The sequence below is a fragment of the Elaeis guineensis genome, chromosome 1 (genome assembly GCF_000442705.2).
Source record: "Elaeis guineensis isolate ETL-2024a chromosome 1, EG11, whole genome shotgun sequence".
Taxonomy (NCBI): Eukaryota; Viridiplantae; Streptophyta; class Magnoliopsida; order Arecales; family Arecaceae; genus Elaeis; species Elaeis guineensis.
The window spans coordinates 113,613,780-113,641,308 of record NC_025993.2 but is presented as its reverse complement, the minus strand read 5'-3'; the positions used below and the strand labels follow the sequence as shown (position 1 = coordinate 113,641,308).

General features: G+C 36.8%; 3 protein-coding genes across 3 annotated transcripts; 1 reads left to right on the top strand and 2 right to left on the bottom strand.

Moving 5' to 3' along the window:
* The first annotated feature begins 1,960 nt into the window (after nucleotides 1-1,960).
* Nucleotides 1,961-12,640, top strand: LOC105038623 (eukaryotic translation initiation factor 2A). Its single transcript, XM_019848742.3, has 14 exons — nucleotides 1,961-2,165; nucleotides 4,661-4,810; nucleotides 4,885-5,239; nucleotides 5,324-5,510; nucleotides 5,582-5,816; nucleotides 5,906-5,974; nucleotides 6,085-6,186; nucleotides 6,362-6,402; nucleotides 9,603-9,736; nucleotides 9,814-9,877; nucleotides 10,011-10,107; nucleotides 10,184-10,296; nucleotides 12,267-12,292; nucleotides 12,387-12,640. The coding sequence occupies exons 2-14, from the start codon at nucleotides 4,774-4,776 to the stop codon at nucleotides 12,484-12,486; spliced, it is 1,560 nt and encodes a 519-aa protein (XP_019704301.2). The 5' UTR covers nucleotides 1,961-2,165; nucleotides 4,661-4,773; the 3' UTR covers nucleotides 12,487-12,640.
* Nucleotides 12,641-13,788: 1,148 nt separating this feature from the next.
* Nucleotides 13,789-15,668, bottom strand: LOC105038621 (endochitinase EP3). Its single transcript, XM_010914484.4, has 2 exons — nucleotides 14,974-15,668; nucleotides 13,789-14,307 (listed from the first exon to the last, which is right to left on the bottom strand). The coding sequence occupies exons 1-2, from the start codon at nucleotides 15,383-15,385 to the stop codon at nucleotides 13,889-13,891; spliced, it is 831 nt and encodes a 276-aa protein (XP_010912786.1). The 5' UTR covers nucleotides 15,386-15,668; the 3' UTR covers nucleotides 13,789-13,888.
* A 2,662-nt stretch (nucleotides 15,669-18,330) lies between these two features.
* LOC105038620 (uncharacterized) lies at nucleotides 18,331-26,623 on the bottom strand. The gene is made up of 4 exons (XM_010914483.3): nucleotides 26,485-26,623; nucleotides 25,990-26,280; nucleotides 25,452-25,703; nucleotides 18,331-18,864 (listed from the first exon to the last, which is right to left on the bottom strand). Exons 2-4 carry the CDS (start codon nucleotides 26,227-26,229, stop codon nucleotides 18,583-18,585), a joined length of 774 nt encoding a protein of 257 aa, XP_010912785.1. The 5' UTR covers nucleotides 26,230-26,280; nucleotides 26,485-26,623; the 3' UTR covers nucleotides 18,331-18,582.
* Nucleotides 26,624-27,529: the final 906 nt, after the last annotated feature.

Here is a 27,529-nt window from a genome sequence, read left to right as displayed (position 1 = left end):
AGCCACATACTCGAATAGCAGAACCAGCAAAATATGTATATATTTGCATGTACACATATAATCCTGATCAGATCTATATTCGATAGTGGAAGTCCCGTATCGATAATTTGAACTATTAGATATAATATATTAGCTCTAAATTATTTATATATAAAAAAATTTATATAATTTAAAAACTTCTAGTCTATGTATGAAGTGATTAAAAAATTAATCAGTCTAACTATATAAAATTATATTTTTTTTTAAAAAAATTTTTTTTGAGGCATAGATTAGGAATCTCTAAATTTTATGATTTTTGGTATATTAGTAGTTTAAAAAGATAGTAGATTTTATTCAATAACTTGGATCATTGATGTGAAATTTCTATTGTCAAGTATAGACCTGACTAGATTAAGTAGAAAATTAATATAGCTACAAAATTATTGTAAAGGGTGCTGGCATGAGCATAGTACGATGATGCGAATGATTTGGTATGGGTTAAAATTTGTGATGCTCCTCAATTTCGATACTTTGGAACCCTAGGATGAAGTTTGGGTAGATGCCTCGTGGGGGTATTGAGATGAGCAATGGTTAGCCAAGATACTACATAGCCATAACATGATATTGGGGGGCTTAGAAAATGTGATATTTAGTATGGTTATGGATCATATGTGAATGCTCAACGATTTTTTCTTGGTTGTGAAGAGGTTTGGAGCTTTGGACGCATTTTCAACTTCTTGAGGGCTTGTTTAGGTACCTAGAATTTATAACCTTAGAATAAAATTCATGATGAAATGTAAATTTTAATTCTATAAAATTATACATAAAATTCTATTAGGAGAAAAATCCTACATAGCTAGTTTTGTCCTATGTTTGAATGATAAATTAAAATTCCTCCTTCTTTCTTCCTCTTCTCTTCTCTCTCTACCCCTTCTTTTATCAAAATAATAAATTTATGATTATCAAAATATCATATTAATTATTATAATTACAAAATAATCCATATAAAAAAAATACTAATATATCTTTGCATATTTTTGGAATTTAAAATTAACATCTATTTAAGTTTGGGATGGATTTAGAATTTACCTCTTGGATATCCCCTATTCGAACCCAGGGATGGCAATGGGCTGAGAATGAGTCCGGTCAACCGATATTTATATCCATTCCACAGTTAAAAATCCCATACTCATATACCCCAGTCTACAATTTAGTCGAATAAATAGGAGAATTTGGATTGAATAAAAAATTCATCATATAAATATTATAAATAATTATAGATTCTGGTCAGTCAATATTCGTATCCATTCTGTAATTAAAAATCCTATATTCATACCCACTTCGGGTCTGATCGGATAAATAAGAGGACTCGGATCGGATTGGATAAGAAGTTCATCATATAAAAATCATAAATAATTGAAAGAAGGATTTAGATTTGAGTTATATTAGGTCGGGTTATATTGATTTGAAGTCTCAATCTTTAGATCAAGTAAAACCTATCTTAACCAAAAAAACCACGATTCATATCTACTTTTAAATTGATTGATTGATAATATATTTATACCGTTTAAACTGTTATATATAAATACCCAATGCAACTCTCCACCCATCGTCAAAGCTTCCCCATTCGGCTGCTCCAAGCCGCCCAACCGATCGAGACTCCTGAGGACGTAAGAACCGAAGGAAAAAAACGGGGGGAACAAAGGAAAAAAAAAAACGAAAAGAAAGGAAAGACGTAAAAAAGCAAAAGGTAAGACGTTATATGGATAGGTCTCGCTTCGTTTTCTTTTGATTTCATTCTCTTTTTCGGAGATCTGCCAAATAGTTCTCGTATCAAATAGGATTCCCAAATCCTATACGATTTGGGCGATCCTATCTTTTTCCAAACAGAGCCACATTTAGCTTATATTTTATATGTTATTATTTTCAAGTCAATTAAAACGGGCTGTTGGACCTTAAACGGACCAGGCCTGAGCCCATCGTTTCAGCCACCACGCAAACTACCATCCGACCCGGGCGCCATCCCTACCTCGCCGCCGGACATCGCTTCTCTCTCTCTCTGTACCCTAAAACGGATCTCGCGGTGTAACGGAGCAGCTTAAACCCTTCTACGCCCCGCCGCGCCCCGAACCCTGCTCTGTGGAGTTCTCTCCATCAAAATCCAAGCAAAGATCGCAGCCTTTCAGGTCGGTTTTTCTCCCTGGGAATGATGCATCTAAGATCTGATGGAACGCCGATTCTCCGATAATGAATAGTTTTATTTCTTGTTTATTTCCATTTAGTTTTTCTTAGCGGACCATCTCTTCGAATATAGAGTGTCATACACTTAGAACCATCCATTGTTGATGTTTAATGCATGCTGTTATAATCTCTTATACAAAAGCGTTTTCTTGATCACTGGTTATTTTGGATGTGATGTTGAATTGATGCCACTGTCGGACTCTGTGCCGATTAAACGATTATATGTGAGTAGAGCTTTTGGCTTGAAATTGGTGAATGTAATTACAGGATTTGCATATCACGCACGGAAGGAAAGAAAGAGGGAATTTACTTAATTATTGATGTAATTGATCGTTTGTTTTAACTGGTGATGCACATCAATTTAGGTAGAGAGGTTGATACTTTGATCAAGATGAGGACGTGGATGATGAGAGCCCATGAGTGGTGAAACATCATGGAGAGTGTTATTATTCCTAGAAAACTAGGAATTTTTTAATTTGGACATTGTGGTTTGATAGGATTTCAGGATGCTGACGTACGTGGAGACTTGGATGTGGCAAGTCATTCCTTGGCTGTTTGGCAGTTCAAATATTGATTGTGTTTTTCTTTGTTCAACCTGGAGTGTTGGACAATGGAGATAGAAACCTTGTAAAGGAAAATGTGATGTAGCTGTTGGCATTTACTACTCCTGAGTCCTGTACTTGATATTATGGTTGATTTATAGTTTTAGGACTCTTAAAATTAGGTAACACGTTTCTTCTATCATCTGATATGACATTTGACTTATATGTGTGCTTGCATGCATGCTTGCGTACCTGCACTGTGCATAGTTTCCCTCTAACTTTTGGTTATTCCAGAGGCTGGAGGTTGAAATGTAGAACATCTTGGAGATTAGAACACTTCTATCCTCGTCGGCATGTGAGATGTCATACATTACACTACTTCTAAATGGATTATGCTGTTCTATATTTGAATGGGCTGAGAGGGGACTTATTCGGTTAGCCATATAATCTGGGCCAGAGATTATAAAACAAATAGGCGCCCCCCACCCACCCTTGGGCACACACATATCTGGTGCTTTCAGCTTCAATTTCAACCCATATTGAAACCCTGTCCCTGTTAGGCTAGTACTATGTTGCTTGTGGTTATTGTGCTCCATATTATGTTGCAAATTTCAGTGGACTGATATTTCTGTCATTTTCCATGGATACTTAAAATTTTCAACTTTATTAAACTGAGAAAATAATTTAAGCTGAAGCTTAAAAGGCTCTTTGATATCTTGGTTTTATGGAGTTCTTTTAAATTTTGGGTCTGTACAGTACTAGTTATGCCTGCATGATAGGATTCTGTTTATATAAGCACATGTCATTATGTGGTGAAGTTGGTCAGTGGACCTGGAATTTGGTGTGTCCATTATATAGCAGTTTAGGATGATTAGACATCTTTTTTTTTTTTTTTTGGATGACTTTATTCAAGGATTCATTATTGATGGTATCAACTAGTATGTTTATTCCATTTCAGTTGCGTCAACTTTATCTTGTTCTTCAGATGCTCCTACAGTCTGAAAGCTGATTTCTTGGTGCCTCCAGCTTTGCTTGATTGCTTTCAAGAGGCACTTCATGCATCAAATGAAACCTCTATACTATTATGATATATGGCAACTTTCTGAATCTTTTGATATTTACATCGTTGTAAATGCATTATGTCAGTTTACATCCACTTCAGCTGTTCTGTTCTGTAAGAAATATCATATCTTCGAAAATTGAAAATAAGTGTAAAAAAGCAGGAACACTGCAATCATAAAACATAGAAGTATTCTATTGAAACACTGTCTTGCTTCTTGGCTTCACCACATGATCTATTCTTCTGTAATTTTGCTACTATGTACAGCTAGGGATTATGGATGCATGAACATCTGAATATGGGTTAAGCAGCAAGGTTTTTATAGGGGTTCATATGTGTCATATACCGGCAGTTAAGGAAATTGAATGTGTTTGCATTCTTTGTGAAGAGATCTAGCCAAGTCCATCAGTGTGCCATAGATCTGATCTGAATTTGGATGTACTGGATTTGGTCTATGTTCACATCCTGCTATGTTTCTGCTAATAAGTAGGGTCTTGTCCCCTGGTATGTATAACCAACACACCTGATTAATAACTGGGTCTGGTATGAGCCACCTGGAAAAGGAATAAACCCAGATTGAGATCCAATTTATCAAATGCTAATGAGATAAACAATTTCTAGAGGAAAAAAAGAAATGTAACAGTCCAATCCAACCCAACCTATACTTGGATCATTACAGTATCAGGGTGACTTTGGATGATCCAATAGGTAGGTGAATTCCAAAAAGAAAAAAACAGGAACTATACAAGAACCCACCTGATATGGCAGACCTATATCTAGCTGTATTATCAGGTCATTGTCATTTTGGAATGAAGGCAAACCCTTTTATGAATGACAGGTGCTGGTATCCTAATCCTCAAGTGTAGGGCATACAAGTTGGAGACTGCTCAAAGTTGGCATCTATCCCTCCATTCTTGACCATTTGAGGTCCAATTACACTCAGAGCTGGTAATGTCCATGGATCAATCACCAAGCCTGCAAATTTTAGGTAACTTTCTGTGGCTTTTGTGCCAATTTTCCTTATTGTTTTAGTATTTCTTACTCTTTTCATGGTTACTTCAGTTCGAGAACCTGAAGGATTCACAATTTGGAGAGGACCACCATTCAGTAATGGCGAACCACATGTCAGTCTTGATAGAGTTCCCTGTACTTCTGCAAAGTTCAGTGAAAATGGGTGTAGGCTTATCGTGATTAAAAACTCCTCTACTGTTGTTGTTTATAATTGCTCTGGGTTCACTGAGATTAGATCCTTTGAGATTCCTTCTCTCCTTGCTGCTGTTCTGTCTCCATGTGGAACCTACCTTCAGACATTCCAGAAATCCACTACACCGCAAGATAAAAATGTTGTGTTATGGGAAATAGAGACTGGTACTCCTGTTTATCAACAATTTCAAAAGAATATGTCCAAAACCACATGGTCTGTTAAAACACCTTAACTCCATGCTTCTGTTTCTATAGACTTTAATCTATGAATGCTTCATTTAATTACTTAATTCCTCAGGCCATCAATTCAGTTTAGCTCTGATGAATCTATTGCCTGCCGGATGGCCACAAATGAGATACAATTTTTTGATGCCAAAGATTTTTCCAAAGGAGTTACTTACAGGTTAAGAATACCTGGGGTGGTTGCTGTGGAGCTTTCGAAGGCTCCTGCATCTCATATTGCAGCATTTGTGGCAGAATCCAAGGTCAGTTATCATATTCAGTGTGGGTAAGCATTTCCTAAGAAACTTGCATCTGACATCAACCTTCTGCTCAGGGTATCCCAGCCAGTGTTCAAATATTTTCTTGTAATAAAGATGCACAGGCTCAGCCTGTTGCCAGGCGAAGCTTTTTCCGTTGTTCTACTGTGCAGTTGCATTGGAATTGTGGCTCTACGGGGCTTCTTGTTGTGGCCCAATCTGATGTGGATAAAAGCAACCAGAGTTATTATGGTGAATCTAAGTTGAATTACTTGACAATTGATGGAACACATGAAGGGCTTGTTCCTCTGCGTATGTTTTATTTTTCTAAGTTCTGAATCTTAAAGTCACTGTTGTCAATGTATTCATGCAGCATTGCTGATCATAAGAATGGATCACAGGTAAAGATGGGCCTGTTCATGATGTCCAGTGGTCTTCTTCGGGTTCTGAATTTGCTGTTGTTTATGGATGTAACCTCTCGATTTTTTCATTTCTATTCCCTTATCTGCATCACGTGTGCTTTAATTTATTACATGTTACATATCTTGCTTTTGTTATAACATTCCTTCACTTGTTTCAGTCATGCCTGCTAAAGCAACAATTTTTGACAAGAAATGCAATCCACTGCTCGATCTTGGTCAAGGTCCTTATAACACAATCAGATGGAACCCAAAAGGAAGATGTATCCTTCAGCACAAAATCATTGAGAACTATTACATGCCAATTGTGGTTATGGACTGTGTCAAGGGTTGTTGAAAACAATAGTTCTTTATTGAATGATTTGTAGCTGCACTATAGAGATCGAGATGCTTTATTTCATATATTCGAACTTGTTGCCTTAACTTTGGTTTGTGCAGTTATTTGTTTGGCAGGTTTTGGCAATTTGCCTGGTGATATGGTATGTCCATAACTACTTTTTCTATGAAGGATGGGGTCTTGATTTTAGCACACAATTGTTACTTTGTTTACTGATATTAGACTATTAATATATGCTATACACTATACAGATTAAGAAGATGACAGCCTCTTTTAGAAGTTTGTTGTGTTTGGACTGGTTTTCACCCATCCACACAACATGCAGGCATTTGTACGCCTTGCCTTCACTTTCTAGATGTTAGCTAATGCCAAATATCTGGACATTACCTAGAGGAAATGCCTTTTTAAATGTCAAATGATAGGTTCCTGTTGTAAGGTTGCTTTAAATGAGTGCGACTAAGGAAATGTATTATCAGGGTGTAGCCTGCTAACCTGTTTTACCAGTTATAACTTCAAATATACTTGATTATTTGTTCACTGGTCTATATTTCTCTTATTTAAGTGCCTTCGTTAGTCAAAGGAAACTTTCTATAATTTTCATTTGCTATTTATCCTTACACTGTTCATTGCTAATCTTGTTTCATGTTTTGGTCATTGCATCTGATCGAATTATAGATCGTCTTTACAGAATTGATTTGCTTTATTGCAATACAAAGCTTCATCTTATGTGTAGAAGACAACAAATATCTAAAGAAAAAACTTGGTGATAGCAGTAACTAGTGATAGAAATTCCCCTTCCATAGTGTCTTTTTGGGCAAATGTATGCATTTCTATGTAAAACAGATGTTAAAATGATGGGATCTTGCTCTATTGAATAGCAAGAAATTTCCTTTGGTGTCCTTTTTTTTTTTTTTTGCAAAAAATAAGTGGTAGTAAATGATTAGGTGGAAGCATATCCTTGAAATGTCTCTAAGTGCAAACTTCTACATTTATATTGTACCTTAAAAGGCATGTTGAAAACCACATAAACCTAATCTCTTCCTTCTCTATTATGCCCCTTTCGCTCTCTCTTCCTACTTTATGTTTACATGCCCCTCTTCTCACTTGAATGGGTCGGAGAAGCTTGTTGAGGGTTGGGAGTAGGCTTCTCCATCCGGTAGGATTGAGCCTTCAGAAATTGGTGGGATGGCTGCTTCAAACCATTGATGCAACACTAATATGGAGATAGAAGTGCATCAAAGGTTTTACAAGGTGAAGCCAACTAAATAGAGGACCTAGTTCCGCCAAGACATCTACATTGGACAAAGGTTGTGGGAAAGAAAGTTCAAGCAAATATAGTATACCCCATGTTAACAAAAGCAAATATTTAGAAGCTCAAGACTTTTACCCTGATTCATTCATGATATGCTCAGTTCTGAACTACATAGTGATGTCTTAAGAGAAGCTATCACATCTTTATGGCAAGTTTAACAACCTTACATGGCAAATGATATGAAGCATGGCTTTTATATTTTTAATTCCAGACAGAAGATGATCCGATGAATGTTTTTCCTTGAGGTTCTTGAGCGAATAATGCAAGATTTCTGGGTTGACAAAGGTGGAAAAAGGATTTCCGACCTTCTAATGCAGGTTTTGAAACTCAACCATTATGTTTTTTTTTTTTTTTTTTTTTTTTTTGGAGGGAAGCCATTTTGGGTAAGATTACAATAACTCCAATTTGAACTCTGGGAACTAGATATTCTAAGAATCATTGTCTCAAAGATTATGTAAGTTTTAAAATCTGATGTTGTTGCTGGTAAGGAATTATGAAATAATATGCAAGAATATGTATACAAGTTGATCTTCAAAAATCTTTGAGACTTAATGCCCTGATTGGATCTAGAATCTATAATACAAGTGGAATTTTGATATGAAAAAATTATTCTTTGTTGTTATCGTTGTGGAAAAGTTCATCGTGGGTACAACAAGCGCAATCAAGACATTATGAATCATTAGTTTTTGGTAAGGTGGAAGGAATGGAAATAGGTGATGAACAACAAGAAGTTAACGTCAAGCATGGAGAGCAATCATTGGGTGATACTACTATTTAAAGAAATGAATATTGTGGTGGAAAAGAATAAAAAAGAGATCTATATCCTAGTTGTGGATGAACTGGTAACTTATTGTAGGAGTATTTGTTGGGCTAGGCTGGGTTTGATCAGGGACAACATGATCTGTCAACACAGGATCCAGCTTGAGCTTACTTTGGCTTGAAGCCAGGCTTAAAATACCTGGGCTGAGTTTAACCCAATCAAAGACTGAAAGACCTAGGCCCAACCGATCCATCCTGGCTATATTGGGCTGGTTGGCCCCAGCCTTTGCAACCCATTTGAGTGTGATGGAGGATTATTCTGATTGGCATGGTTCAGATAGTAGTTGACTCAAATATTGGGGAGAAAGTAGAATTGGCTGACAAGTGTAAGGCGGTAATTGGTCAGGGTAGTGGGGACACGAGAGGAAGGAGTAGGGGGGAGAGAGAGGGTGGGTGGCTTTGGTTCGTATCGGTCAGGCGGCAATCAGCTGGGATAGGGCAGAGCATAGAGAGTTGAGGATGAGAAGAGAGAGGGCGGTGGTCGACTAGGACGGGAGGGGAGAGAGTGGGGTGGTACCTTGGACCTGGAGTGAGCAGATTTGCAAGGTTTTTGTCAGCTAGAGGAGAAAGGGAGAGCTGGTTTTAGGATTTTCTGGAATCTAACTCCCTTATCTTTTGTTTAGGTTTTTGAACCTTAAAAGTATATACATAACTTATAAAGTTACAACATATTATATAAAATACATATTTTAGATATATGCATTATCAGTTGTAAGGTTGGCTTATGCCATGCTATAATCTAAAGAACCTTTGGCCCAATTCATAGCTGAAAAAGCTTGACCCGACCACACTCATTAGGCCAGAAAGTTTAATTGAAGGCCCAACTGAGACCGAGCCAGGATGGGGTGGGCTGGGCTAATCTTATATGTGTCTGCTTGAAACAGATTTGAATATGATAAGCTTCGGATCTATATAATTTTGGGCTCCACTTGGACTGGATGTGGCTGAGAATTGGCGGAAATGCATCTTGTTAAATCCTAAGCCCAACCATTGACTAAGCTTGCTTAGACTGCGAAGTTTTATGCCCAGTCTTGGTCCAAGAGCATATTTTTTAGGCCCAAGTACAAATTTTGTCGAGCCAATCAGGATTAGCTAACTCTTGACACCTTCATGGAATACATGACAGTCAATGAAGTTTTTTATACAAGTCATCTTTTTTCCTTTTTGATAGTTCCTTTGCATCAGAGTTGAGTGCTTTGATTCTTTTTCAGGCCTTTTGGGATTATTCAGAAAAGAAGTTGCTTGGAACAACAAAGGCAGAATGTTCTGTGACAAGCGAATGGTCTCCTGATGGACGTTATTTCATGACAGCCACAACAGCACCACGGTTACAAATAGACAATGGGTATGTTGCACCTTCATTTTCTCAAAAGTTTCTGCCAAATGAACTGTGATTAACATGACTCTGCTTTCTCCCTGAAGGATAAAAATATTCCACCACAATGGCTCCCTGTATTTTAAGAAGATGTTCAATAAGTTGTATCAGGTCTGTCTATCATTCTCTAGAGTAGTCCCAAACTTCCCCAACTCTGCACGACCATGTTATATATTTGTATGAGTAGTGGCATGCCCAAATCAGCCCTCATTTTTTTTATAATTAAATGATATTAATGATGCAGGCTGATTGGAAGCCAGAAGCACCTGAAGAGTTTGGTGATATTACCGATCTTGTGAAATCTGTCGATACTTTAAAGATTGATGAACCAAAAAAGCAAGGTTATTTTATTTCCATAATTCATAAAAACTATAAATCTTGTGCATGTCTGGCTCATGAGTTTCATTATTGTTTTAGCACAAGGTCCTAAATCATCGCAAGCGTCCGCTAAGATCTCTGCAAATACTGTGCAAAAACCGGCTGCCTATCGTCCACCACAGGCTAAGAGTGCTGCTGCAGTTCAAGCAGAGGTATGTATTCAGTCATATCATATGTTGTTATTCAAATTTATGTGGTCTTGTGATAGTTTCAAAGTTAGCAAAAAAAAAGAGAGAACTCATTCATCTAAAAATGGCCAGTATTGTTCTTCAAGTAGACTAAAAGGTAGTTTGTGCATTTTTATGTATGTATGCTGTGGTCTCGACCCATTCATGCTTGAATACCATCTACAAGTAGACTAAGCCTGGTTGAGTATGCAACAATGGTTGTTGTATACAATAGTTCCAATGTTCCAATGAAAAATACTTTAAGCCAAAAAATGGAAGTTAGAAAATACAAGAGTAATGAAGAAAGCTTGAGAGATTTTTTTTTTTTTTAAATAAAAAAATTCTTGTTGTTTTTCAAGTTGTAAGTGAAAATCTGGATGCACAATGTCTTACCTGACTGAAGGATATTGCAAGTTAAAGGACCTATAGGCCCCAAATTGGATTTGCTGTTGTTTCAAAGGTGTCTGCAGCTCCATCTTATTCCTGAAAAAAAAAAAAAAAAAAAAGAGCTTGTTATGCTACCCAGATAATTAATACGAGTGGATTGGACTGATGTGTTCTTATTGGATCTCATAGATAGACTGACCAGATCAGAATTGAATGGTCGGTGTTGAATTGGTTGGAACTTCATACATGGGTTAGGTGCAATATGAGAATCCCTGTGAAACTAGGATTCTATAAAGCATTCTGTTTCAACTGCCCCCTCCAATTCACCGATGGTTGTCATAATTGAAGTTGTGGCTGCAAGTATTTGAGAGTTGGAATGGAGTTCATTATATGGACGGATGGCTACTGTGGTTTTAGGCACTTATTGGAACAAAGATACAGCACTCATACTTCTATGCACTGCTGTTTTACTATATGACATATCAATTTGGACAAATGTCATGACTGCCATGTTTGTGTTTTAAATGTGCAAGTAATGCTATCTTCTGTGTATTCTTAGGTTTTATGGGCCACAATAAATTCTTGAATGGCTGTGACATGTTAATAGATCCTCAATACTTCTGCTGAGTCCACTCTTCTGTATAGCATTTAGATCTGGAAGTCGTACATCTAATTGGGAATATCAGGAAGTGTTATTATAGTTTTAAGAGAGCCCTGTAATTGTAACCAGCAAGCTTTTGTTAACAGCTGAGCTAAATACGATATCTCTGCAAGTCATTTCAAGTTTCATGTTCTATCAATTCTATCTTAGCTTTCCTAAACATTTCTGCCAAGTTACATTTTTGGATTAAAAAACTGATCATTAAGATGCAATGGATCAAATCAAATATATCATTGTATGGGGAAAAAAAAAGATTAAACAAAGATATGTTGATGTTGTTGCTTATTTTCTTTTGGAGTTATTAGAGCTATATAAAACTAAATCGAATTGCAAATGCAATTAGATATTTGGACATGAATTATATCTATATCCAAATAGATTTGGACACAAACAGTTCCGAACAGACAAAAGTCCAATCTATTTTCACCCATGCATCCTAGAAGTGCATTTTCTCTTGGTATAATTAACTCTAGTTTGATCGCAAATGTGTTTATGTATGTCATTGTTTTTTCAGCATTTTAGATTGATAACAAAAATGATCAGATTGGTGTTCCTCTTTGCCATCACTAAACTAAATTTGGTTCTCATTTTTATTCAGACTAAATATGTATATCATATGTGCTTCTATATGCTGCTGAATTTTAAACCCTTTTATCCTTAATAGCTTTCATCAGTATTTTGATATAAGCCCTATTCACTTGTCTCATCACCAGCTTTTTTTTTTTTTTTTCAAGTTTTATATTTTGTACACCAAAATGTATCCTGGATGTTATCCATAATCTCAAAAATTATGGTTGATAAGAGATAGGGGTAGTACCATCATACGAAATATGCACAATTATTTTGCAGACTATCAGCAGTCAGATATTTAAGACATTCTAATGATATTCTTTTCTGTAAATGGCAGCTCTTTGGGGGGATTGCTCCTGCGGAGTGAGTCTCTCTCTCTCTCTCTCTCTCTCTGTTTCTTTTATTTATATAGATGTCAGTGGGTTGCTAACTGTCAATGTTATTTACATGAATTTAGAGAAATGAGCAAAAATGCATTGCGAAACAAGAAGCGCCGGGAAAAGCAGAGGGAGAAAAAGGCTCAAGAAGCCTCAGCTGCTGCTAGTGGTAGTTCATAGCTCTTACTAACACATCATATGTGGACTGTGCCCAATTTATAGTAATGGAGGATGTCAAATTTATTAGTACCATGAAGTACCTTCAAAATGTGCGCTTATACGTAATAATTTATCAGTTGGAAAGCAGAGTTGTAACTTTGTAAAATTTTTGATATCCACTTTTCTTTGCATGTATAAGGGTAACTTGCTGTGTCTGAAAGAGCATATATGTGATTCTATGATTTATGGGAATTAAACCCGTAGCCAACATAGACATGATCCAAAAGCAAATATCGCGCAGCTCACCAAGTGACTGACTAGGATTTGTACCTGAATTCTCCTTTAAAAAAAAAAATTGGAAAAAATGTGTCTGAATCTCAAAGTCCAAGACTAAGTAGTTGTTTTAGATCAAGCTGGCTGGACATGATTGGATTTAATTGTAGGTCTCCATGTAACCAAGAATTTTTTTTAAAAAAATTATTTTATTTTATTTTATGAGGTAACAGGATCATAGCGAAGGATGCCCTCAGAAAGGCTATTCCCCTCCAGAAGCATTCACAAGGGGAGGAAAAGCCTCTTCAATCTTGCTTACCTAATCTGGAAGCGTGGTAGCCATTCCTGCGAGGCAATTAGCAACCATATTACATTCACCATGCAATAAATGCCATTTGTAGAAGAGGCATGGCATCAGAGGTTCTCCTTGTGTCATGGATTTATAGCCTAAGAGCTTGAGCTGTCGGAAGGAGGACCAGTCCAGACTAATAAATTTATATGGCATCATTTTTATTAGATAATGTGGGATTATAACAATTTTCCTTACCCATCTTGGAATACCCTTGTCATGGTTGGTGTCTCGAGAGAGGGGGTCTACTCCTGGCCTGGGTCCTCAATCTTAGTATCTTTCAGCAGGAGATCCATATGACTCATAAAAGTTGTGATGCACGATAGACTTGACTTTGATATCATTTGTTATGGACTCATATCCCAAGAGTTTAAACCGTCGGGAGGAGGACCAGTCCAGGTTAATAAATCTAGATAGCATCCTTTTTATTAGTTAACGTGGGACTGTAACACTTGGGACCCCTAACATGGCCAATGTGGCACTAGATAGCATACGTAGTCTGAGTTGGCTAAGGTTTGTTTGCTATTTCTCTAAATTATCCTTTTGAAAAAAGAAAAAAAATATTAAGGTGGAAGTCCGACAAAAATCAAGGTTAGGATAATACGATCGAACTTAGGTCTCCAACATTCAGCATCCAAATATTTTATCAAATCAATGACCTGGCACCTAGTTCTGTAGTTTTAAATAGCAAACATGTCATGTTACGTTGTTAATATTTATTCCCCGTTATGTGATATCTTTATTTCTTTCAGACTCGCATACATGATATAGGTATTATTCCAAGTGGCTCCCCCATATGACCTAGCAAGTGAGCTTATCCCCTGGTGCCACACCAAACTGCTTGCAATAATCTTTATAGTATCCAACACGAGCATTCATCGAATCCACCCCCTTGCCATCACACTCGTAAGCACCATTGATTTTTCGGATTGTGGCTCCAAATCCCTTGCCAGAAGTTATGACTGAGTGCACATTCTCCATCCAAAACCACAAAGAGGCCCTGAAGGATGTGTTCACGTCAGTAGCCACTATCTCAGGCTTGTTCAAGCCATCAAATCCAATGCTTGTTCCGGCAGGACCGTAGTTATAGTTCCAGCTCAATTGAAGAGGGCCACGGCCATAGTATTTCTTCCCTGGGGCACATGGATATTGTTGGATGAATCTTTTATCACAGTAGTCGTCCTGGGATGTGTCGTTCTTCTCTTCGATGAAGCAGAGGTCTGCTTGTGAAAAATGAAAAATTAGTTGCAGCATTTTTTCTGTTGAAATGTTTAGATCTAAGAGTGGATATTTTAGCATTAAGGATCCATATCCCGCCATGGAATACTGGGATAGAATACCATCCCATGTATTAGGATAGGATCATCTTAGCATCATCCTAGTTTCTCATATTTTGTGATATCTACTATCCCAAGTGTACAGCACGTCCCATGTCCCAAGTATCAGGACGGTGTGGGACAGCAGTATGCGGCTACACAACTCTACAAAAAAAAATAAATTGCACACCGAGGATCAAAAAATAAATAAATAAAATATGATAGCCGATTTATTGCACTGAAAGAATAGCTAAGAAGTAGTTTTCCTCTATTGGTCTCAGCCGGTAATAATCAGCCTATCATCCAAGTTGCAGAACTATCATCACAATTTGAGTTCTTAAGAGAACCCTTTACCTCTCGTACATGGGTTGGAAATGGTTTAGCTTGTTTTGTATCCCATTCCTGCCTTTTTGTGGGCTAGAAGGCTTCTCTTTTACTTAGGTATATCTAGTTTCCTAGCCTCATTGAAATTGGTTGTGTCTTAACAAGTGACAACCTTCTTTCATAAAATTATAGAGAAATTTAACTTTTCGACTTTTTCTCTGAGACCTTGCATGGTAGAAAACTTACGTCCAGTTTCATGTGTGACATGAGCAAAGTAGGCGGCGATCTCACGCTTGGAGTCATTGGTCGTCCCGACCCGGCCGAAGTTAGGGTAGGACCCGAGTGCATCAAGAAATGCAGCCCTCGTATAGAAGCCCTTGCCAGGGCATCCACCACCAGCCTGATTGATGATTCCATTGAAGAATTGCTGCGCGACAATATCCGCAACCGAGACACCGTTCGCCGGTGCCGGTGCCGGTGCCGGGGCTTGGCACGGCCCCTCTTGGCAACCCGGACCGCAGAAGTCATTGCCGGCGCCACAATACCCATACTTGCTGCAGCATAAGCCCGGCGAGCACCGGCAATTCTGCGAGGCTGAGGGGGAGATTATTCCAGCTAGCAGGAGGGATATGAATAAGATCATACTAGTACTTGCCATTTTACTAGCTCATGAAAGAATTGGATGAACAGTAGAGGTATTTATAGAGGCAGCCTGGCTACAATTTTTGTGCAACCACCGACAATTTAATGATCAGTGCAAGCTATTTAACCATGTCACACGTTACCTCAGGGGGTATTGGTAGTGTAACAAAAACCTCACATTAGGAGCAATTGGTGAAGTTGGCAGAGTTTCTCATCTCTGTCTCTGATGACATACCATCACTTGGTATGGGGCTGGGCTTCCAGCCGTCCTAGTCCCAAAATCACACAAATCTTTTAGATTCACACAAAAAATGGGTAGCTTTTTTTTTTGCACCTTCCTGACAATCTATGCTATATATCAGGTACAAGCTGCATGAGGTGTGTAACTTTTTCATGTGAGATTTCCATGCTACGTCATGAATACCATGAATCACACTTACATCATTAATTTTGCATGAAGGTCCCGGCACCTCGTGCAAGCGATGACCAGATTAGAAATTGGAGTTACTGGGAAATGGTCCTGTACATTTGGATGAACCAAAACTTTGGTCCATAAATAATGTCGTCCTCTAACGCATTGTATCAACTATATGAAATTGACAAACAAAACAATTGGTTACAAATGCATCGCATGGCGGTTGATCGATCATTATCCGATAGGAAATGAGATTGGAACATTGTTTTTGTTGCATAATTTTGCCGGCACGGTGTGTCTATCGAGGTGATCCAGCGGTCCACATGATCTGAGCTTGAATTGGCTTTGGTCACGAGGGTCATTGAGTTGGCTTCTTGGCTCTGGTCATGGAATGCTTTTGCTTGTTAATTTTCATCTAGAAAGTGTGGTAAATATAATTTTCTGATGGTAATTTCAATATCGACTGGGAATTATATTGCCTTGACTGATTTGTACTGGGAGTTGCACTCGTATAACGCTGTTGATAGAGAGAAGAGGAAGTAAAATATTGTTTGCCGTGTGATGAAGGACTAGAGTACTTGCCACTCTTCTCTTTCAAAACAGGACGTGAAAGAAGACCAAGCTCATGTTATGCTTGTCTTTCCAACTGCTCCCCTTGTCTTTCCAACTGCTCCCCGTCATTGTCGTAGTCTTAGCATCAATGACTTTTCACAGGATTGAGACGAGAGGGACGGTGAAAAGCAACCGGAGGGTTGATTCGGGCCAGACCAAAGTCACGTATCAACATCAGGCCTCTATGGACTATTAGAAGGTAGGGCTGAAATTAAATGGGGTACAGATTGGATATCAATATATTTATATTTATTTTATTTTATAAATATAAATATAAAAATTAGTCGGATACAAAAATTTATATCCATATTTATTTTAAATGAATATATATAAATAAGATACTGAAAATATCGATATAGATGCGGATATAAATCATATAATTAAACTTTATGACTACAGAATCAAATATATTACTAAATGAATGATATATAAAGTTAATAGTATGCTAATATAATTATATATATATTTTAAAAATTTATAAGTGCTATATAAAATTAAATTGAATTACAAATAGAATTGAATATTAAAATATGGATCGGGTAATTATCTATTTATGTCCATGTTTATTGTTTTTTGACGAATACAGATATAGATATTAATTAAATGTTCAAATTTTTATAAATATTCAGATATATTCAAACATGAAAATAGATTAGACAGGATATTATCTGGTCTACTTTTATGTAAAAGAAAGATGAACTTTCTCAGCACAAATCCATTGTTGGATTACCAATAGTTGTTTCAAGATCTATGTAGGAAGATGAATGAACAAGTTTGGAGTGTTCGGAGACCTACGTGACCCAATGGTTGATGTCACAAAAGAAGATTAAGCTTTCTTCCGTGCAAAAGATACAACCTGAACATGATATAGAAGAGCAAACTTGGGTAAGTAATCCAAACTTAAGATATAAATTCACCACGTTGCACCTTTCAAAAGATTAATTACAACACTCAATTTTTCAGGCTTAAGCCAGTGATCACCACAAAGCTTGTCAAAGCCCTATTAAGTTCAGTTATCAATAAATTGTTGAGAGAACACGTGGAGTTTCACCTACCATGATAATAGGAGCCAAAGCAAACTAATCGTCTACAACAACTTGACTCTAGGGTAGGAGCACCCTATGATTACAAACTTTGACTACCAAATACAGAACCCTTGAATCGCCGAGCATTCTATTAACACACAGTTATATCACCTTAGACTAAGAACCCCACTGCCAAAATTGAAGTCTCACTTCTTAATCGTTATCCTAAATAAATCAAAACAATGAACGAAAGTACAAGACATTTTTAAAGGGATGCTTTAGTAACAAAAATTTTGCATTGAAAGGTAACACAGCTGATTTACAGCATATTGCTGCTCCTTGCAAAGGCAGCCTCTATGGTGCCAGTTGAAAAGAAAGAGCAAGGCTACATCATCAGAAAAGCACATCACAACGTCATATAGGCCACAAGTATCACGAACCATCTTTGGCATGCACATCATGGAAGCTATGGCTGGCAAAACAAATGGATAGCTGCATAACAGAATGAACAAAAACAACCAACCCTTAAAATTCACAGCCAATCAAACATATCAAGATGTCGTTCCAGATAATGGATGATACGTTCTACAGCTTTTTGAAGGATTAGTTTCTCAGTTGTTCCGCATGAAAACTGTAACTCACAGAACCAACAAAATATATAAGACAGATTAAGCAAACCAAAGCAAATGTGATGATGGAACCTAAGTATTAACAGGGCATCCCATCTGTTGTAATATCTTATACATACCATCCAAGAATTCCTTGCTAGCTGCATCCATGCTATTATGCAAACATTGCTAATACATCGGTCCACATCAAATACACAGATGTTAAGCATAATAGGCAATAGCTACTTAGTTGCCGGAAAAGGGCAAAATCATATACAAAGGTGAGTAACTAGAGCTGAACTGCGGAAACACTTGAAAAAGCATATCAAACTTATCTTCAATGCATTTTCCTACAAAACATTGATTGTCCGTGCACTAAGGTGAATGGATTAACTATCTCAATAACGAGCATATAATAGTCTCCAAAACAACAAAGGCCATTTTCCCATATGGACAAAGTCTAACCTAGTATGCAGATCCATACATGGTCTTGAAAAACTGTGCTTGAAAGATTGGGAGGAACAAGAAAGGTATTAAAAAGGAATCCGAGATATTAAGATTCATGTTCTCTTTCTTGTTGTCTCTTATAGTCTCGATAGAGAGATTCCACCAGACGTGCCAACTGCTTTGGTTTGTGCCACCATGTGGGCGTAGTAACAATCGCTCGTGCCAACCAACCTTCACTCACCACCTCCTTCCTGGTTATATTTTCCCAAAACTTGTGCCATTTATCCATGGCACGTTTCAACCGCATAGTTTCCTTGGCCCCAAAAAGATATTTGATGTAGTCTCTAGCTAGAAGTGCCAGTTCCTCACCTCTGATCATGTAAATGTACTGCAAAACCAACAAATGGATGAGTCCTTTTGTGTATTGAATATAGAATATAACAATGCATGTAATGCCTAAATTTTGAATACTTTTCCAGTAAAACATGAACCTAAAATATTATTTCATTTGCAAGTGGTATAGAATACTCCTGATGATCATGCAGTCAAAAACACACTTCCAAGATTGCATGTAATAAGGCTAGAGAGATCCACACAATCTTCTAATTTAGGTCATTTCTACTCAAGAAAAGGAGGGATGAACAGGGGTAAGAGAAGAATCTTTAGCATAAAGATATTTTTACTCGATTAAAAGTTGTCAAAGTTCTCTTGCATGTTTATACATTTCTAGCTACATGATGTTTGGGAGGACGATAATGACTTGTCAACGCTCAAAAAATTTATTTCCTTTCAAGTTTTCTTCTATAAAAGTTTTGTCAAACAGACAGGTATTGCAAGTATGACCGCAACAACAAAACATGATTAGAAGATTTTGCTACCAGAGCCAGAGCCAGCATTACTCAGACCTAAATACTTTGTCTATCTTTTGTAGTTAAAAGGCTCGTTATAAGAGCCATATTATTAGCTAAATCAATCTTGATTTACTAATGAAACGTTGACTGCAGCCCACTAAAACAGAAGTCAGATAGCAAGTTATCAATGATGCTCATGGTTTACTGGATGGTTGCTACCTAACAACTGTATCATGAGTTGCTATTCAAGGTAAAGCTGCAAGCAGTTGGATAGACCTAGATCCAACCTGGAGTCAGGACAATCTAGACCCAGACTACACACAAAAATTGGATGCACACTAGGTAAGGTCTAAATTCTGAACCTAATTCACCATCCATGCCAAATTTGAGGTTTGGTCAGACTTGAGACAAGTGAAAAGTCACTGATGCTACCTGGATATACTCAACATCTCAAACTATCTACCCTACCACAATGCAAAACCATCCGGGACAAGGCATGACCTACCTGTTGAACAAATGGGTCTCCCGTCTCCATAACAATTTGATTTCTCTGTGGGCTAAGTTAGACCACAGCCTATCAATATGCACAACCGCATATTGAGTGGCTATTGGGCTGGTATAAGTGCTTTAAAAAAAAAAAAAGTACGGACAACAAAGTGAATGAAATTGACTTCCCACCCTGATTATGCTATTTTGCCAACAACACTATCAAAGTTTAGCAGCCACATGACATGCAACGCCACCAATAACTATTAAATGGGTGTGGACATTCAAGAATTGTACCTTCCAGAAATTAGGAAGCAAAAAAAAATGTATATACCCTTTAGTTACCAACAAACAAGTTCATTCTGAAGTCTTAAATACTAATATAGCAGAGAGGCAAGAAGGTGGTAAAAGGGTCTGATCGTAACTGCTGACTTTAAGTATGCATACATTCGTGTGACTCATAACCTGTTTATCTTGAGGATGAATGATAGATGAACTTCATTTAGTAGTGGGAAAACATGAACAACTCTTCCATATCCAAGTCTGAATGCCCATATAAATTTTCAAAGGGCATCTTGAAGAAGCATGTACTTATATCACCACAAGTTCGAACATTGAGTTATATCTCAAGCTTAAAGATCAGTCAGAAAGTCAATCTAGTCCTTTTGCTGACCATACACCAAACCTCAAAAGCTCAGTTTTGATTAAAATTTTGGAGTTTCAGCCAAAAAAAGAAAAAGTCATAAAGGACAAAATAATAAAAAAGGGTAACCATATGATTTATCATTTTAGATTACATTTATTCACTGGAGCCTTTTGTGTAAACCATTGAAATCGATAGAAAATTAACAATACCAGAAACTCTAAAAAAAAAAGGAAAACAATACAATTAACAACCATTTTGAAATTGTAAGGTATTGTTTGGTAACAAACATGTAAAACCAAAGCCAGGCTATCGTGTAAAAACCACAAAAATATGATTCTTTTAGAAGTATATATTTGTGATGTGCAAGTAGAGCCAGTGAGATCTTGGTTAGTCATAAAATTGCAGAACTGACAAAAACTGTTGAAACCGTGAAAATTCTAGGAGTTTTAGATATTTCAGCAGTTCTGTGCAAAATTTCTATTTCAGCAAAAACTCACCATGCACCAACACTGTTGTGCAGGGTTCGCAATCTTGATACCAGACCCCATTGGATATCATGTTGGTACAGTATCATTATGCTCGGTATGGGGGTTAATTCGGCATACTGACAATCGGTACAACCCTTGTATCGAGTATCAGTACAGTACAATACTATGCCCAGTTTAGGCGGCACACGCATTGATACTGCGAACATTGATTTGATGTACCCTTTGAACTACATGCACACCCCTCATAATGCAAGATGAAGATGTCTCCTGCTATGGAGACAAGGTAATATTACCTTCCTCTTACCTCTCCATTTCTAGCTCTAATGATCATAAACTATAGATCGTTGAATTACTCCTAAGATATTCTAGACAACTTTTCAAGGATGCTCCAAAACATCTTGCCTTCAAACTGCCAGTATTGGAATCCTATGTCTAAATGGTTCACATTTAGGTCTGTCTTAACTGATCAATAGCCTATAGACTCATCAGCGCCATCCTAGAGGAAGTTCTGTTCAATTAGACGGCATAAAGTCACTTCAGAAGGAAAACTAAATAATGTAGGCAAACAGAATTGTCAAAAAGGTAAGTATTTTATACTTAACATAATGTATCCATAATGATCATCTAATTGGCCTATGCTATCATTAAGCATCATTACTTGCATAAATTACTTACATTGAACAAGCTAAAGCAATGCTCATAAAAATTAAGTTGGTATTCCTAAAAAATATCTATAATAAATTTATACAAGGTTTATCTGTTCGGTGATTTTATTATCTTTCCTTGAGGACAAAACTGGTTTTGTATCTCATAAACCAATGATATAAAGACTACAAATATGGCAGAGATTGTAACTTTAGCATTTTTTTCCCATTTTGGGAGAATAAGACCTTAAGGCATTGAATAAGCTATCATGGCACATGCAAGTAGATCCTCTATCAGTATAATCTCTACATCATGTGACAGCTGATCAAAGTTCAAGAATAGATAATCCTCCAAAAGATGACTCCCATAATTACCTAAACAATCTGCTGCTTTGTTGGAACTGATACCGTGTACTTTAGCTGAATTACAGTACACATCAGACATGTACCAATCCAAACACATTTGGCATGAAGAAGATGTAATGTTAAGAGTTATGTGGAGAGGCAAGAATCTGCAGTTGATTCACCAAGATCCAAACTATAAGCTTAAAAATTGATCATTAAGTTAGTGGTAGTTCGATAGCCAGGTTAGGTAACAGATAAGTATGCAACTCAAATTAACATCCACGTGTTCATGCAAATGTTTAAATATCTAATCATGCACATGGAGAAGTTTCATGCATTAGCTATCACCAGTTTAAATTCTTGGACACTCAATGTGCTTGAGCAACTGAACATATATCAGGGCATTTTGATTTCAATAGTGTCACATTCTTGTATGCTGGCATCAGTAAACATGGAACATTGATCTGAAGATAATGGTAGCCAAGGATAAATATTTCAAGAATGAATGCAAAATCTAAATGCTAAAGGTCTACAGGCTTCAAAGGGAATTGTTCACATTCATGGGTTTGTTTGTCTTTAAGAAAAAAGGAGCTGCAAGACAACTCAAGGACATCGGATGCTAGAACCTAGTTCATTGTATTTATCTATATAAGAATGATATAATGAAGGTAAAATTGTAGTATGTTAGCTTAATTGTTTTAGAAGAGATATTTCAGCTACTTTGCCCGGTCATAATAATTCAAACCTTCTAGCTGATGCAAATCTGATGGGAGTAAGTTAAGGAAAGAGAAATGCTAATTAAAATGCAAGCAACATTGTATAAAAGTCTCAGGCCTTCTGCAAACTTTCAAATTCAAGTTATTAGTGTACAAGAAATTTGTTCCTGGATCTTTTACATTGGGGACCTGCATCCAATTTTGTTTTAGCCATACTCAAAGGGCTGGACTGGGGTGTCAGATATTTCAAGATTTAAAGCAGACTTTTGAGAATGCAACTAGGGTAGGCAGACAACAGGTTGCAGAAAAGACTGGGATTTGGTTAAGAATGGCAGGTTCTGGACAAACTAGAAGTTTGAGATTTTGGCCAAGTCAAAATGACAGGGTAATTTAAGAACAATTGTTGCATAATCTAATACCAAACTGGTCCCATTTTAGGGTTTAGCTGGATTTGGCTGGTATCAGCAAAATCAATCTTGGGTTATGTCAAAAACAAACATAGCATTTTGGTCAGATTAAAATTCAGCTACAGATGACCCATTAACTGCTCTTTTTTTAATTTAAAAAAATTGCAGCTCTCTGTGATGAGGGAGGAATCATTGATTGTGGATGACGTTCTAGAATTTTGCTAACTCAAGTGTGGCGATTAAACCGAAGCCTTCCTTTTGAGCATTAAATTACAAGAAAAATTAAGCTTGTCCATATTTTATGAACCTGACTAATAAATTAGTGCTTGCATTCCATGAATATCCAACCAAGAGAAGTATTGTTTGGTTTTCATGATATCACCAACTTTTGAGCAATTTCTATCGGTAGTAAAATAAGAAAAATTATTATTCTACTGTTTTCTTATGCAAAAAATCTAAGTAAACAAAATCTCATAAATGTTCCGTATGTGCAAAAGAAAGATCTTATTTCCCATGAGGACCCTAAGTCAGATAATTATTGCATAGTAAGTTTTTAGTTTTTTATATGTAAACCAAAAAGCAAGGAATGTCTCAAATTTTGCATGAAAATACATGTTTCCTGTCAACTATGCATTTCATAACTTACAAAATAATGCCCATCATGATTTTTCTTTTCTCACTTCCATTACTTCACCTTCTAGGTTCTTCCTTTTAGATTTTGCTTTAAAAGGTTTTAGATATTTTAATATTAAATAGATAGTTCCAGACTGATCTATCTCAAATATAAATAGACACATACACATACGTACTGTATACAAAAATAACAGTTATGGAATTAGACAATAATCTTTCTTGATTCCATCTGTCATTTTCTATACCAAGAATACTCGTATTTATCTTAAAAAGTACATTAATTACCACATGCACTCACTTTCCTCCTTTTCTGATCAAAATCAAGGCTAAGACCTTAGCCAAATCTGAATGTGCAATTTTAAGTGGAAAATGCTCTCCTTTCATCTTGTCTAATATGAATGCAAATGGGATAGGACAGAAAATATTGTACCTTAATCTAAGACTTGAAAATATAAAGGAGACTTTACGATTGTTGTGGTGTATATAGAAACAGGGTTTAATCTTTGTTGTCTTGGTTATCTACATTCACAAGGACTAGAAAACTAATTTTGAATATAATATATTAAATTAATGCAAATGAAGCGAAGTACCATTGAGTTAACTGCAGATCTGGGAATCTTAAGCAAGTGACCAAATGAAGTATTGGTAAGTAAAATAACAAGCTAAGGGTGGTTTTTTTTCACTGGGATAAGGTTCGAGAAAGGTTTCAAAACCAAAAAAAGAAGAAAAAAAAAAGATTGGGTAGATTTAGTTCAAACCTACATCCTTAAATGAAAATGTCAAGACATGATATACCTACATTCCTTACACAACACTTTCCCACCATTCCTAAAGTTATCTTCTAGACAAAAGGTTCGATTGGTCTACTTTCATGCAAGCTCTTAAAATATCAAGCTACATTGCTTTGCTAATAGTCAAGAGATAACTTCAGTATCCTCATCTAGATGACTGATTCAGAGTCACTAGATTCACTTCCAATTTTCCAAAGCAGGGTCTATGCAACAATTGATGACACTCCATCACCACTTTATCAAGTTATATTTCATGATTCCAAAGATCTCAAAAGTCAAGATATGTATCTTTGCAAAAAAACCACCATAAAATAAACAAACAAGAACTATCTTCGACTAACTTCCAAGAAGAGCACATTGTCGCTTCTCCACAGCCCTGCCAAGCAGCACAAATACAAAATATGACAATCTACGTGAAAAATAGGAAGGGTCACGTAAATTCCTCACTGATACCCTTTGAATTCTCTTACCATCCTTGCTTGCTAGTGCCTCTCGAACCTATAGGCCTTTTCTAGTAGATTATTTTCATCATCATAATGGACCTCCCTTGCTTTTGCTCCTCAAACTCCCAGTTTGTCCAAATAAAGATATAGTATGGTAAGTTTAATGTCAAAAAGGCCTTGCCAATTAGGTTGATGGATAATATAAGCAAGGAACAAGGTGTAATTCATAACAATGTTATGTAAATAAACACATTAAAAAGACAATTTCATACTAATTAAACAAATAAAACATGAACCTTTTGTACATGCCTTTGCTAAGACAGCTAAATAAGAAAGGTCGGAAGAGTGATCAGATAAAGAACTCAAGAAATAGTAGGGATGCAAGATAAATTTCATAGATTACTAAAGGTAAAATAATAAAACGAAGAAAGTAGCATGGGACCTCTTGTTGTTAAATGCTTCTATATTGTACCAAATACATATCAATATAAGGCAAAGTTAGTGAAAAGAATGTGATATAATTACCACAAGCATAAAGCCAATGGTTGCCAAAACCACTTGCACTATTTCATCAAATGTTTCTGCAGAACTTTCATCTTGTGGAGCACCCTCACCATCACCATCGCTGCCACCGCCGCCACCACCTCTGGGAGGATTTCCTTTGCCTCCACCTCCCCCAAATTTCCAGTCTTGCATCTGCTGCTTCAACATATCTTGCAGCGATTTCTCTTGTTTCACACCTTCCATAGCTTTCTTTAGGGATTCCATTGAAAAAGCCTGAATTCAATTTAAAAGCACATTATATAGGCAGATATTCTAGCAAATGGTGTAAAATGTAATTTCCTGACTTAGCACTAGCAAATTAAACCTAATCTTGTGCTTGGATTAAAAAAAAAAAAGGCACGCGAAAAGCCCTTCATTGTCCTATCTACACTATGCTGTTCCATAATAATCACAAACAACAAGAAACCCAATGATTTCCAACGGCAACAATTAGAACTTTACAAGAACCCTAAGAAGAAGAAAGCAAATGCAATCCAACAAACTTCATAAGTTCCATTACATCATCTTGGCTCTTCGAGCTTCCTTTCGCACCAAACGCACAAACTGGTTCACATCTTTTAGACGTCGGCGCACTATAAACCAGCCTTGGATACACCTTTTTTCGCTGGAATTCCACAGGAGCTGAAGCGTATAAACAAGATAGAGATAAAGAAGTGTAACTTCTTCCATTCCTCCCATTGGGACCCAACAAAGGAAGTCCTTTGCTAGGGCAACCAATATTTGTCTGAATGCTACACATCCTTCAACCAAATCTCAAAATCCACCAATCTTCCAGAAATCGATCATCAATCTGTCAAAATTATCATCCACAACGCTCAGTTTATTGAAATCATGGAGACAAAAGAAAAAGTTGTACGATACATTGGGGTGGGGGGGTGATCCTTTTTTTAGCGTGAGAAATAGAAAAATTGGATTTGATTCGACGGCGAGGAGAGAGAAAATGGCTGGAGGTGTGAATTCTCCAGAGAGAGAGAGAGAGAGTTAGCGATCTTACGCGGCGGCGGAGGAGGCGGTGCCGCCGGGCGGCGCGGGGACGGAGACAGCGAGCGGAAGGCCGGGTGGAAGAGATGAGAAGTCTGTAGGCTTGCGGATTCGAGTTTGGTTTACTTCACGCGTCCAGCCTCTAAAGTTTCTTGGGAGTATTGATAATTTTTCTACCGTTGGATTTAGATCTAACGGTTAACAAGATAACGATCGAGTCTCATCAAAATTGGATGCGATTGGAGGAAAAGTGAGCAGTTCTTCACCCAATCGTATGTATTACGCCGGAGGAGAGAGAAGATGGGAAGAGTTTGAACATCTACAAAAAAAAAAAAAAAAAAAAAAAAAGAAATCTGAAAAAAAAAAAAAAAAAAAGTTGTGATATCAACTTGAAAGAGGGGGAGAGAGGAAGGAAAAAGATTGGCATGGAAAGAGAAAATAGAAAAAAAAGTTGTGATATCCACTTGAAAGGGGGAGACAGGAATGAAAAAGATTGGCATGGAGAGAGAAAAAGAAAAGAAAAAAAAAAAGAGAAATGGTTTTCCAGCTATATGGCACCTCTTTATATGTCTCTATGTCTCCCTTATTAGCTTTTCTCTCCCTCTCTTAGCTCCCCCACACCCTACTCTCTCTCTCTCTCTCTCTCTCTCTCTCTCTCTCTCATCCACCCTCCTCTAATTAACGTTCTCTCTTATTCTCATTTCACATATTTTAACTCAACCTCTTTTCTCTCTTTCTAATCAATCTTTTTAACTTTCTAATGAGGTATATAATCAAGTCAATGAAGTATTTATTACAAAGCATTGGCTACAAAGTAGCATTAAGATATATTTTTCTTGAATTTTAGGTATACTTTTTTGTTGTGTGTGTGATTTAATTTGATATTTTGGCTTTTAAAATGCTATTTATTATTTCTATTGCATTACATCCATGTCAGTAAGAATATTTTGATGATGGAAGTTGGTGGGAGGGACTAATAATTTGCAATGTACTAGATTGATTAATCCAAAAAGTTTGAAGGATGGAATAATAATTATCAAGCTTTCATACACAGAGTA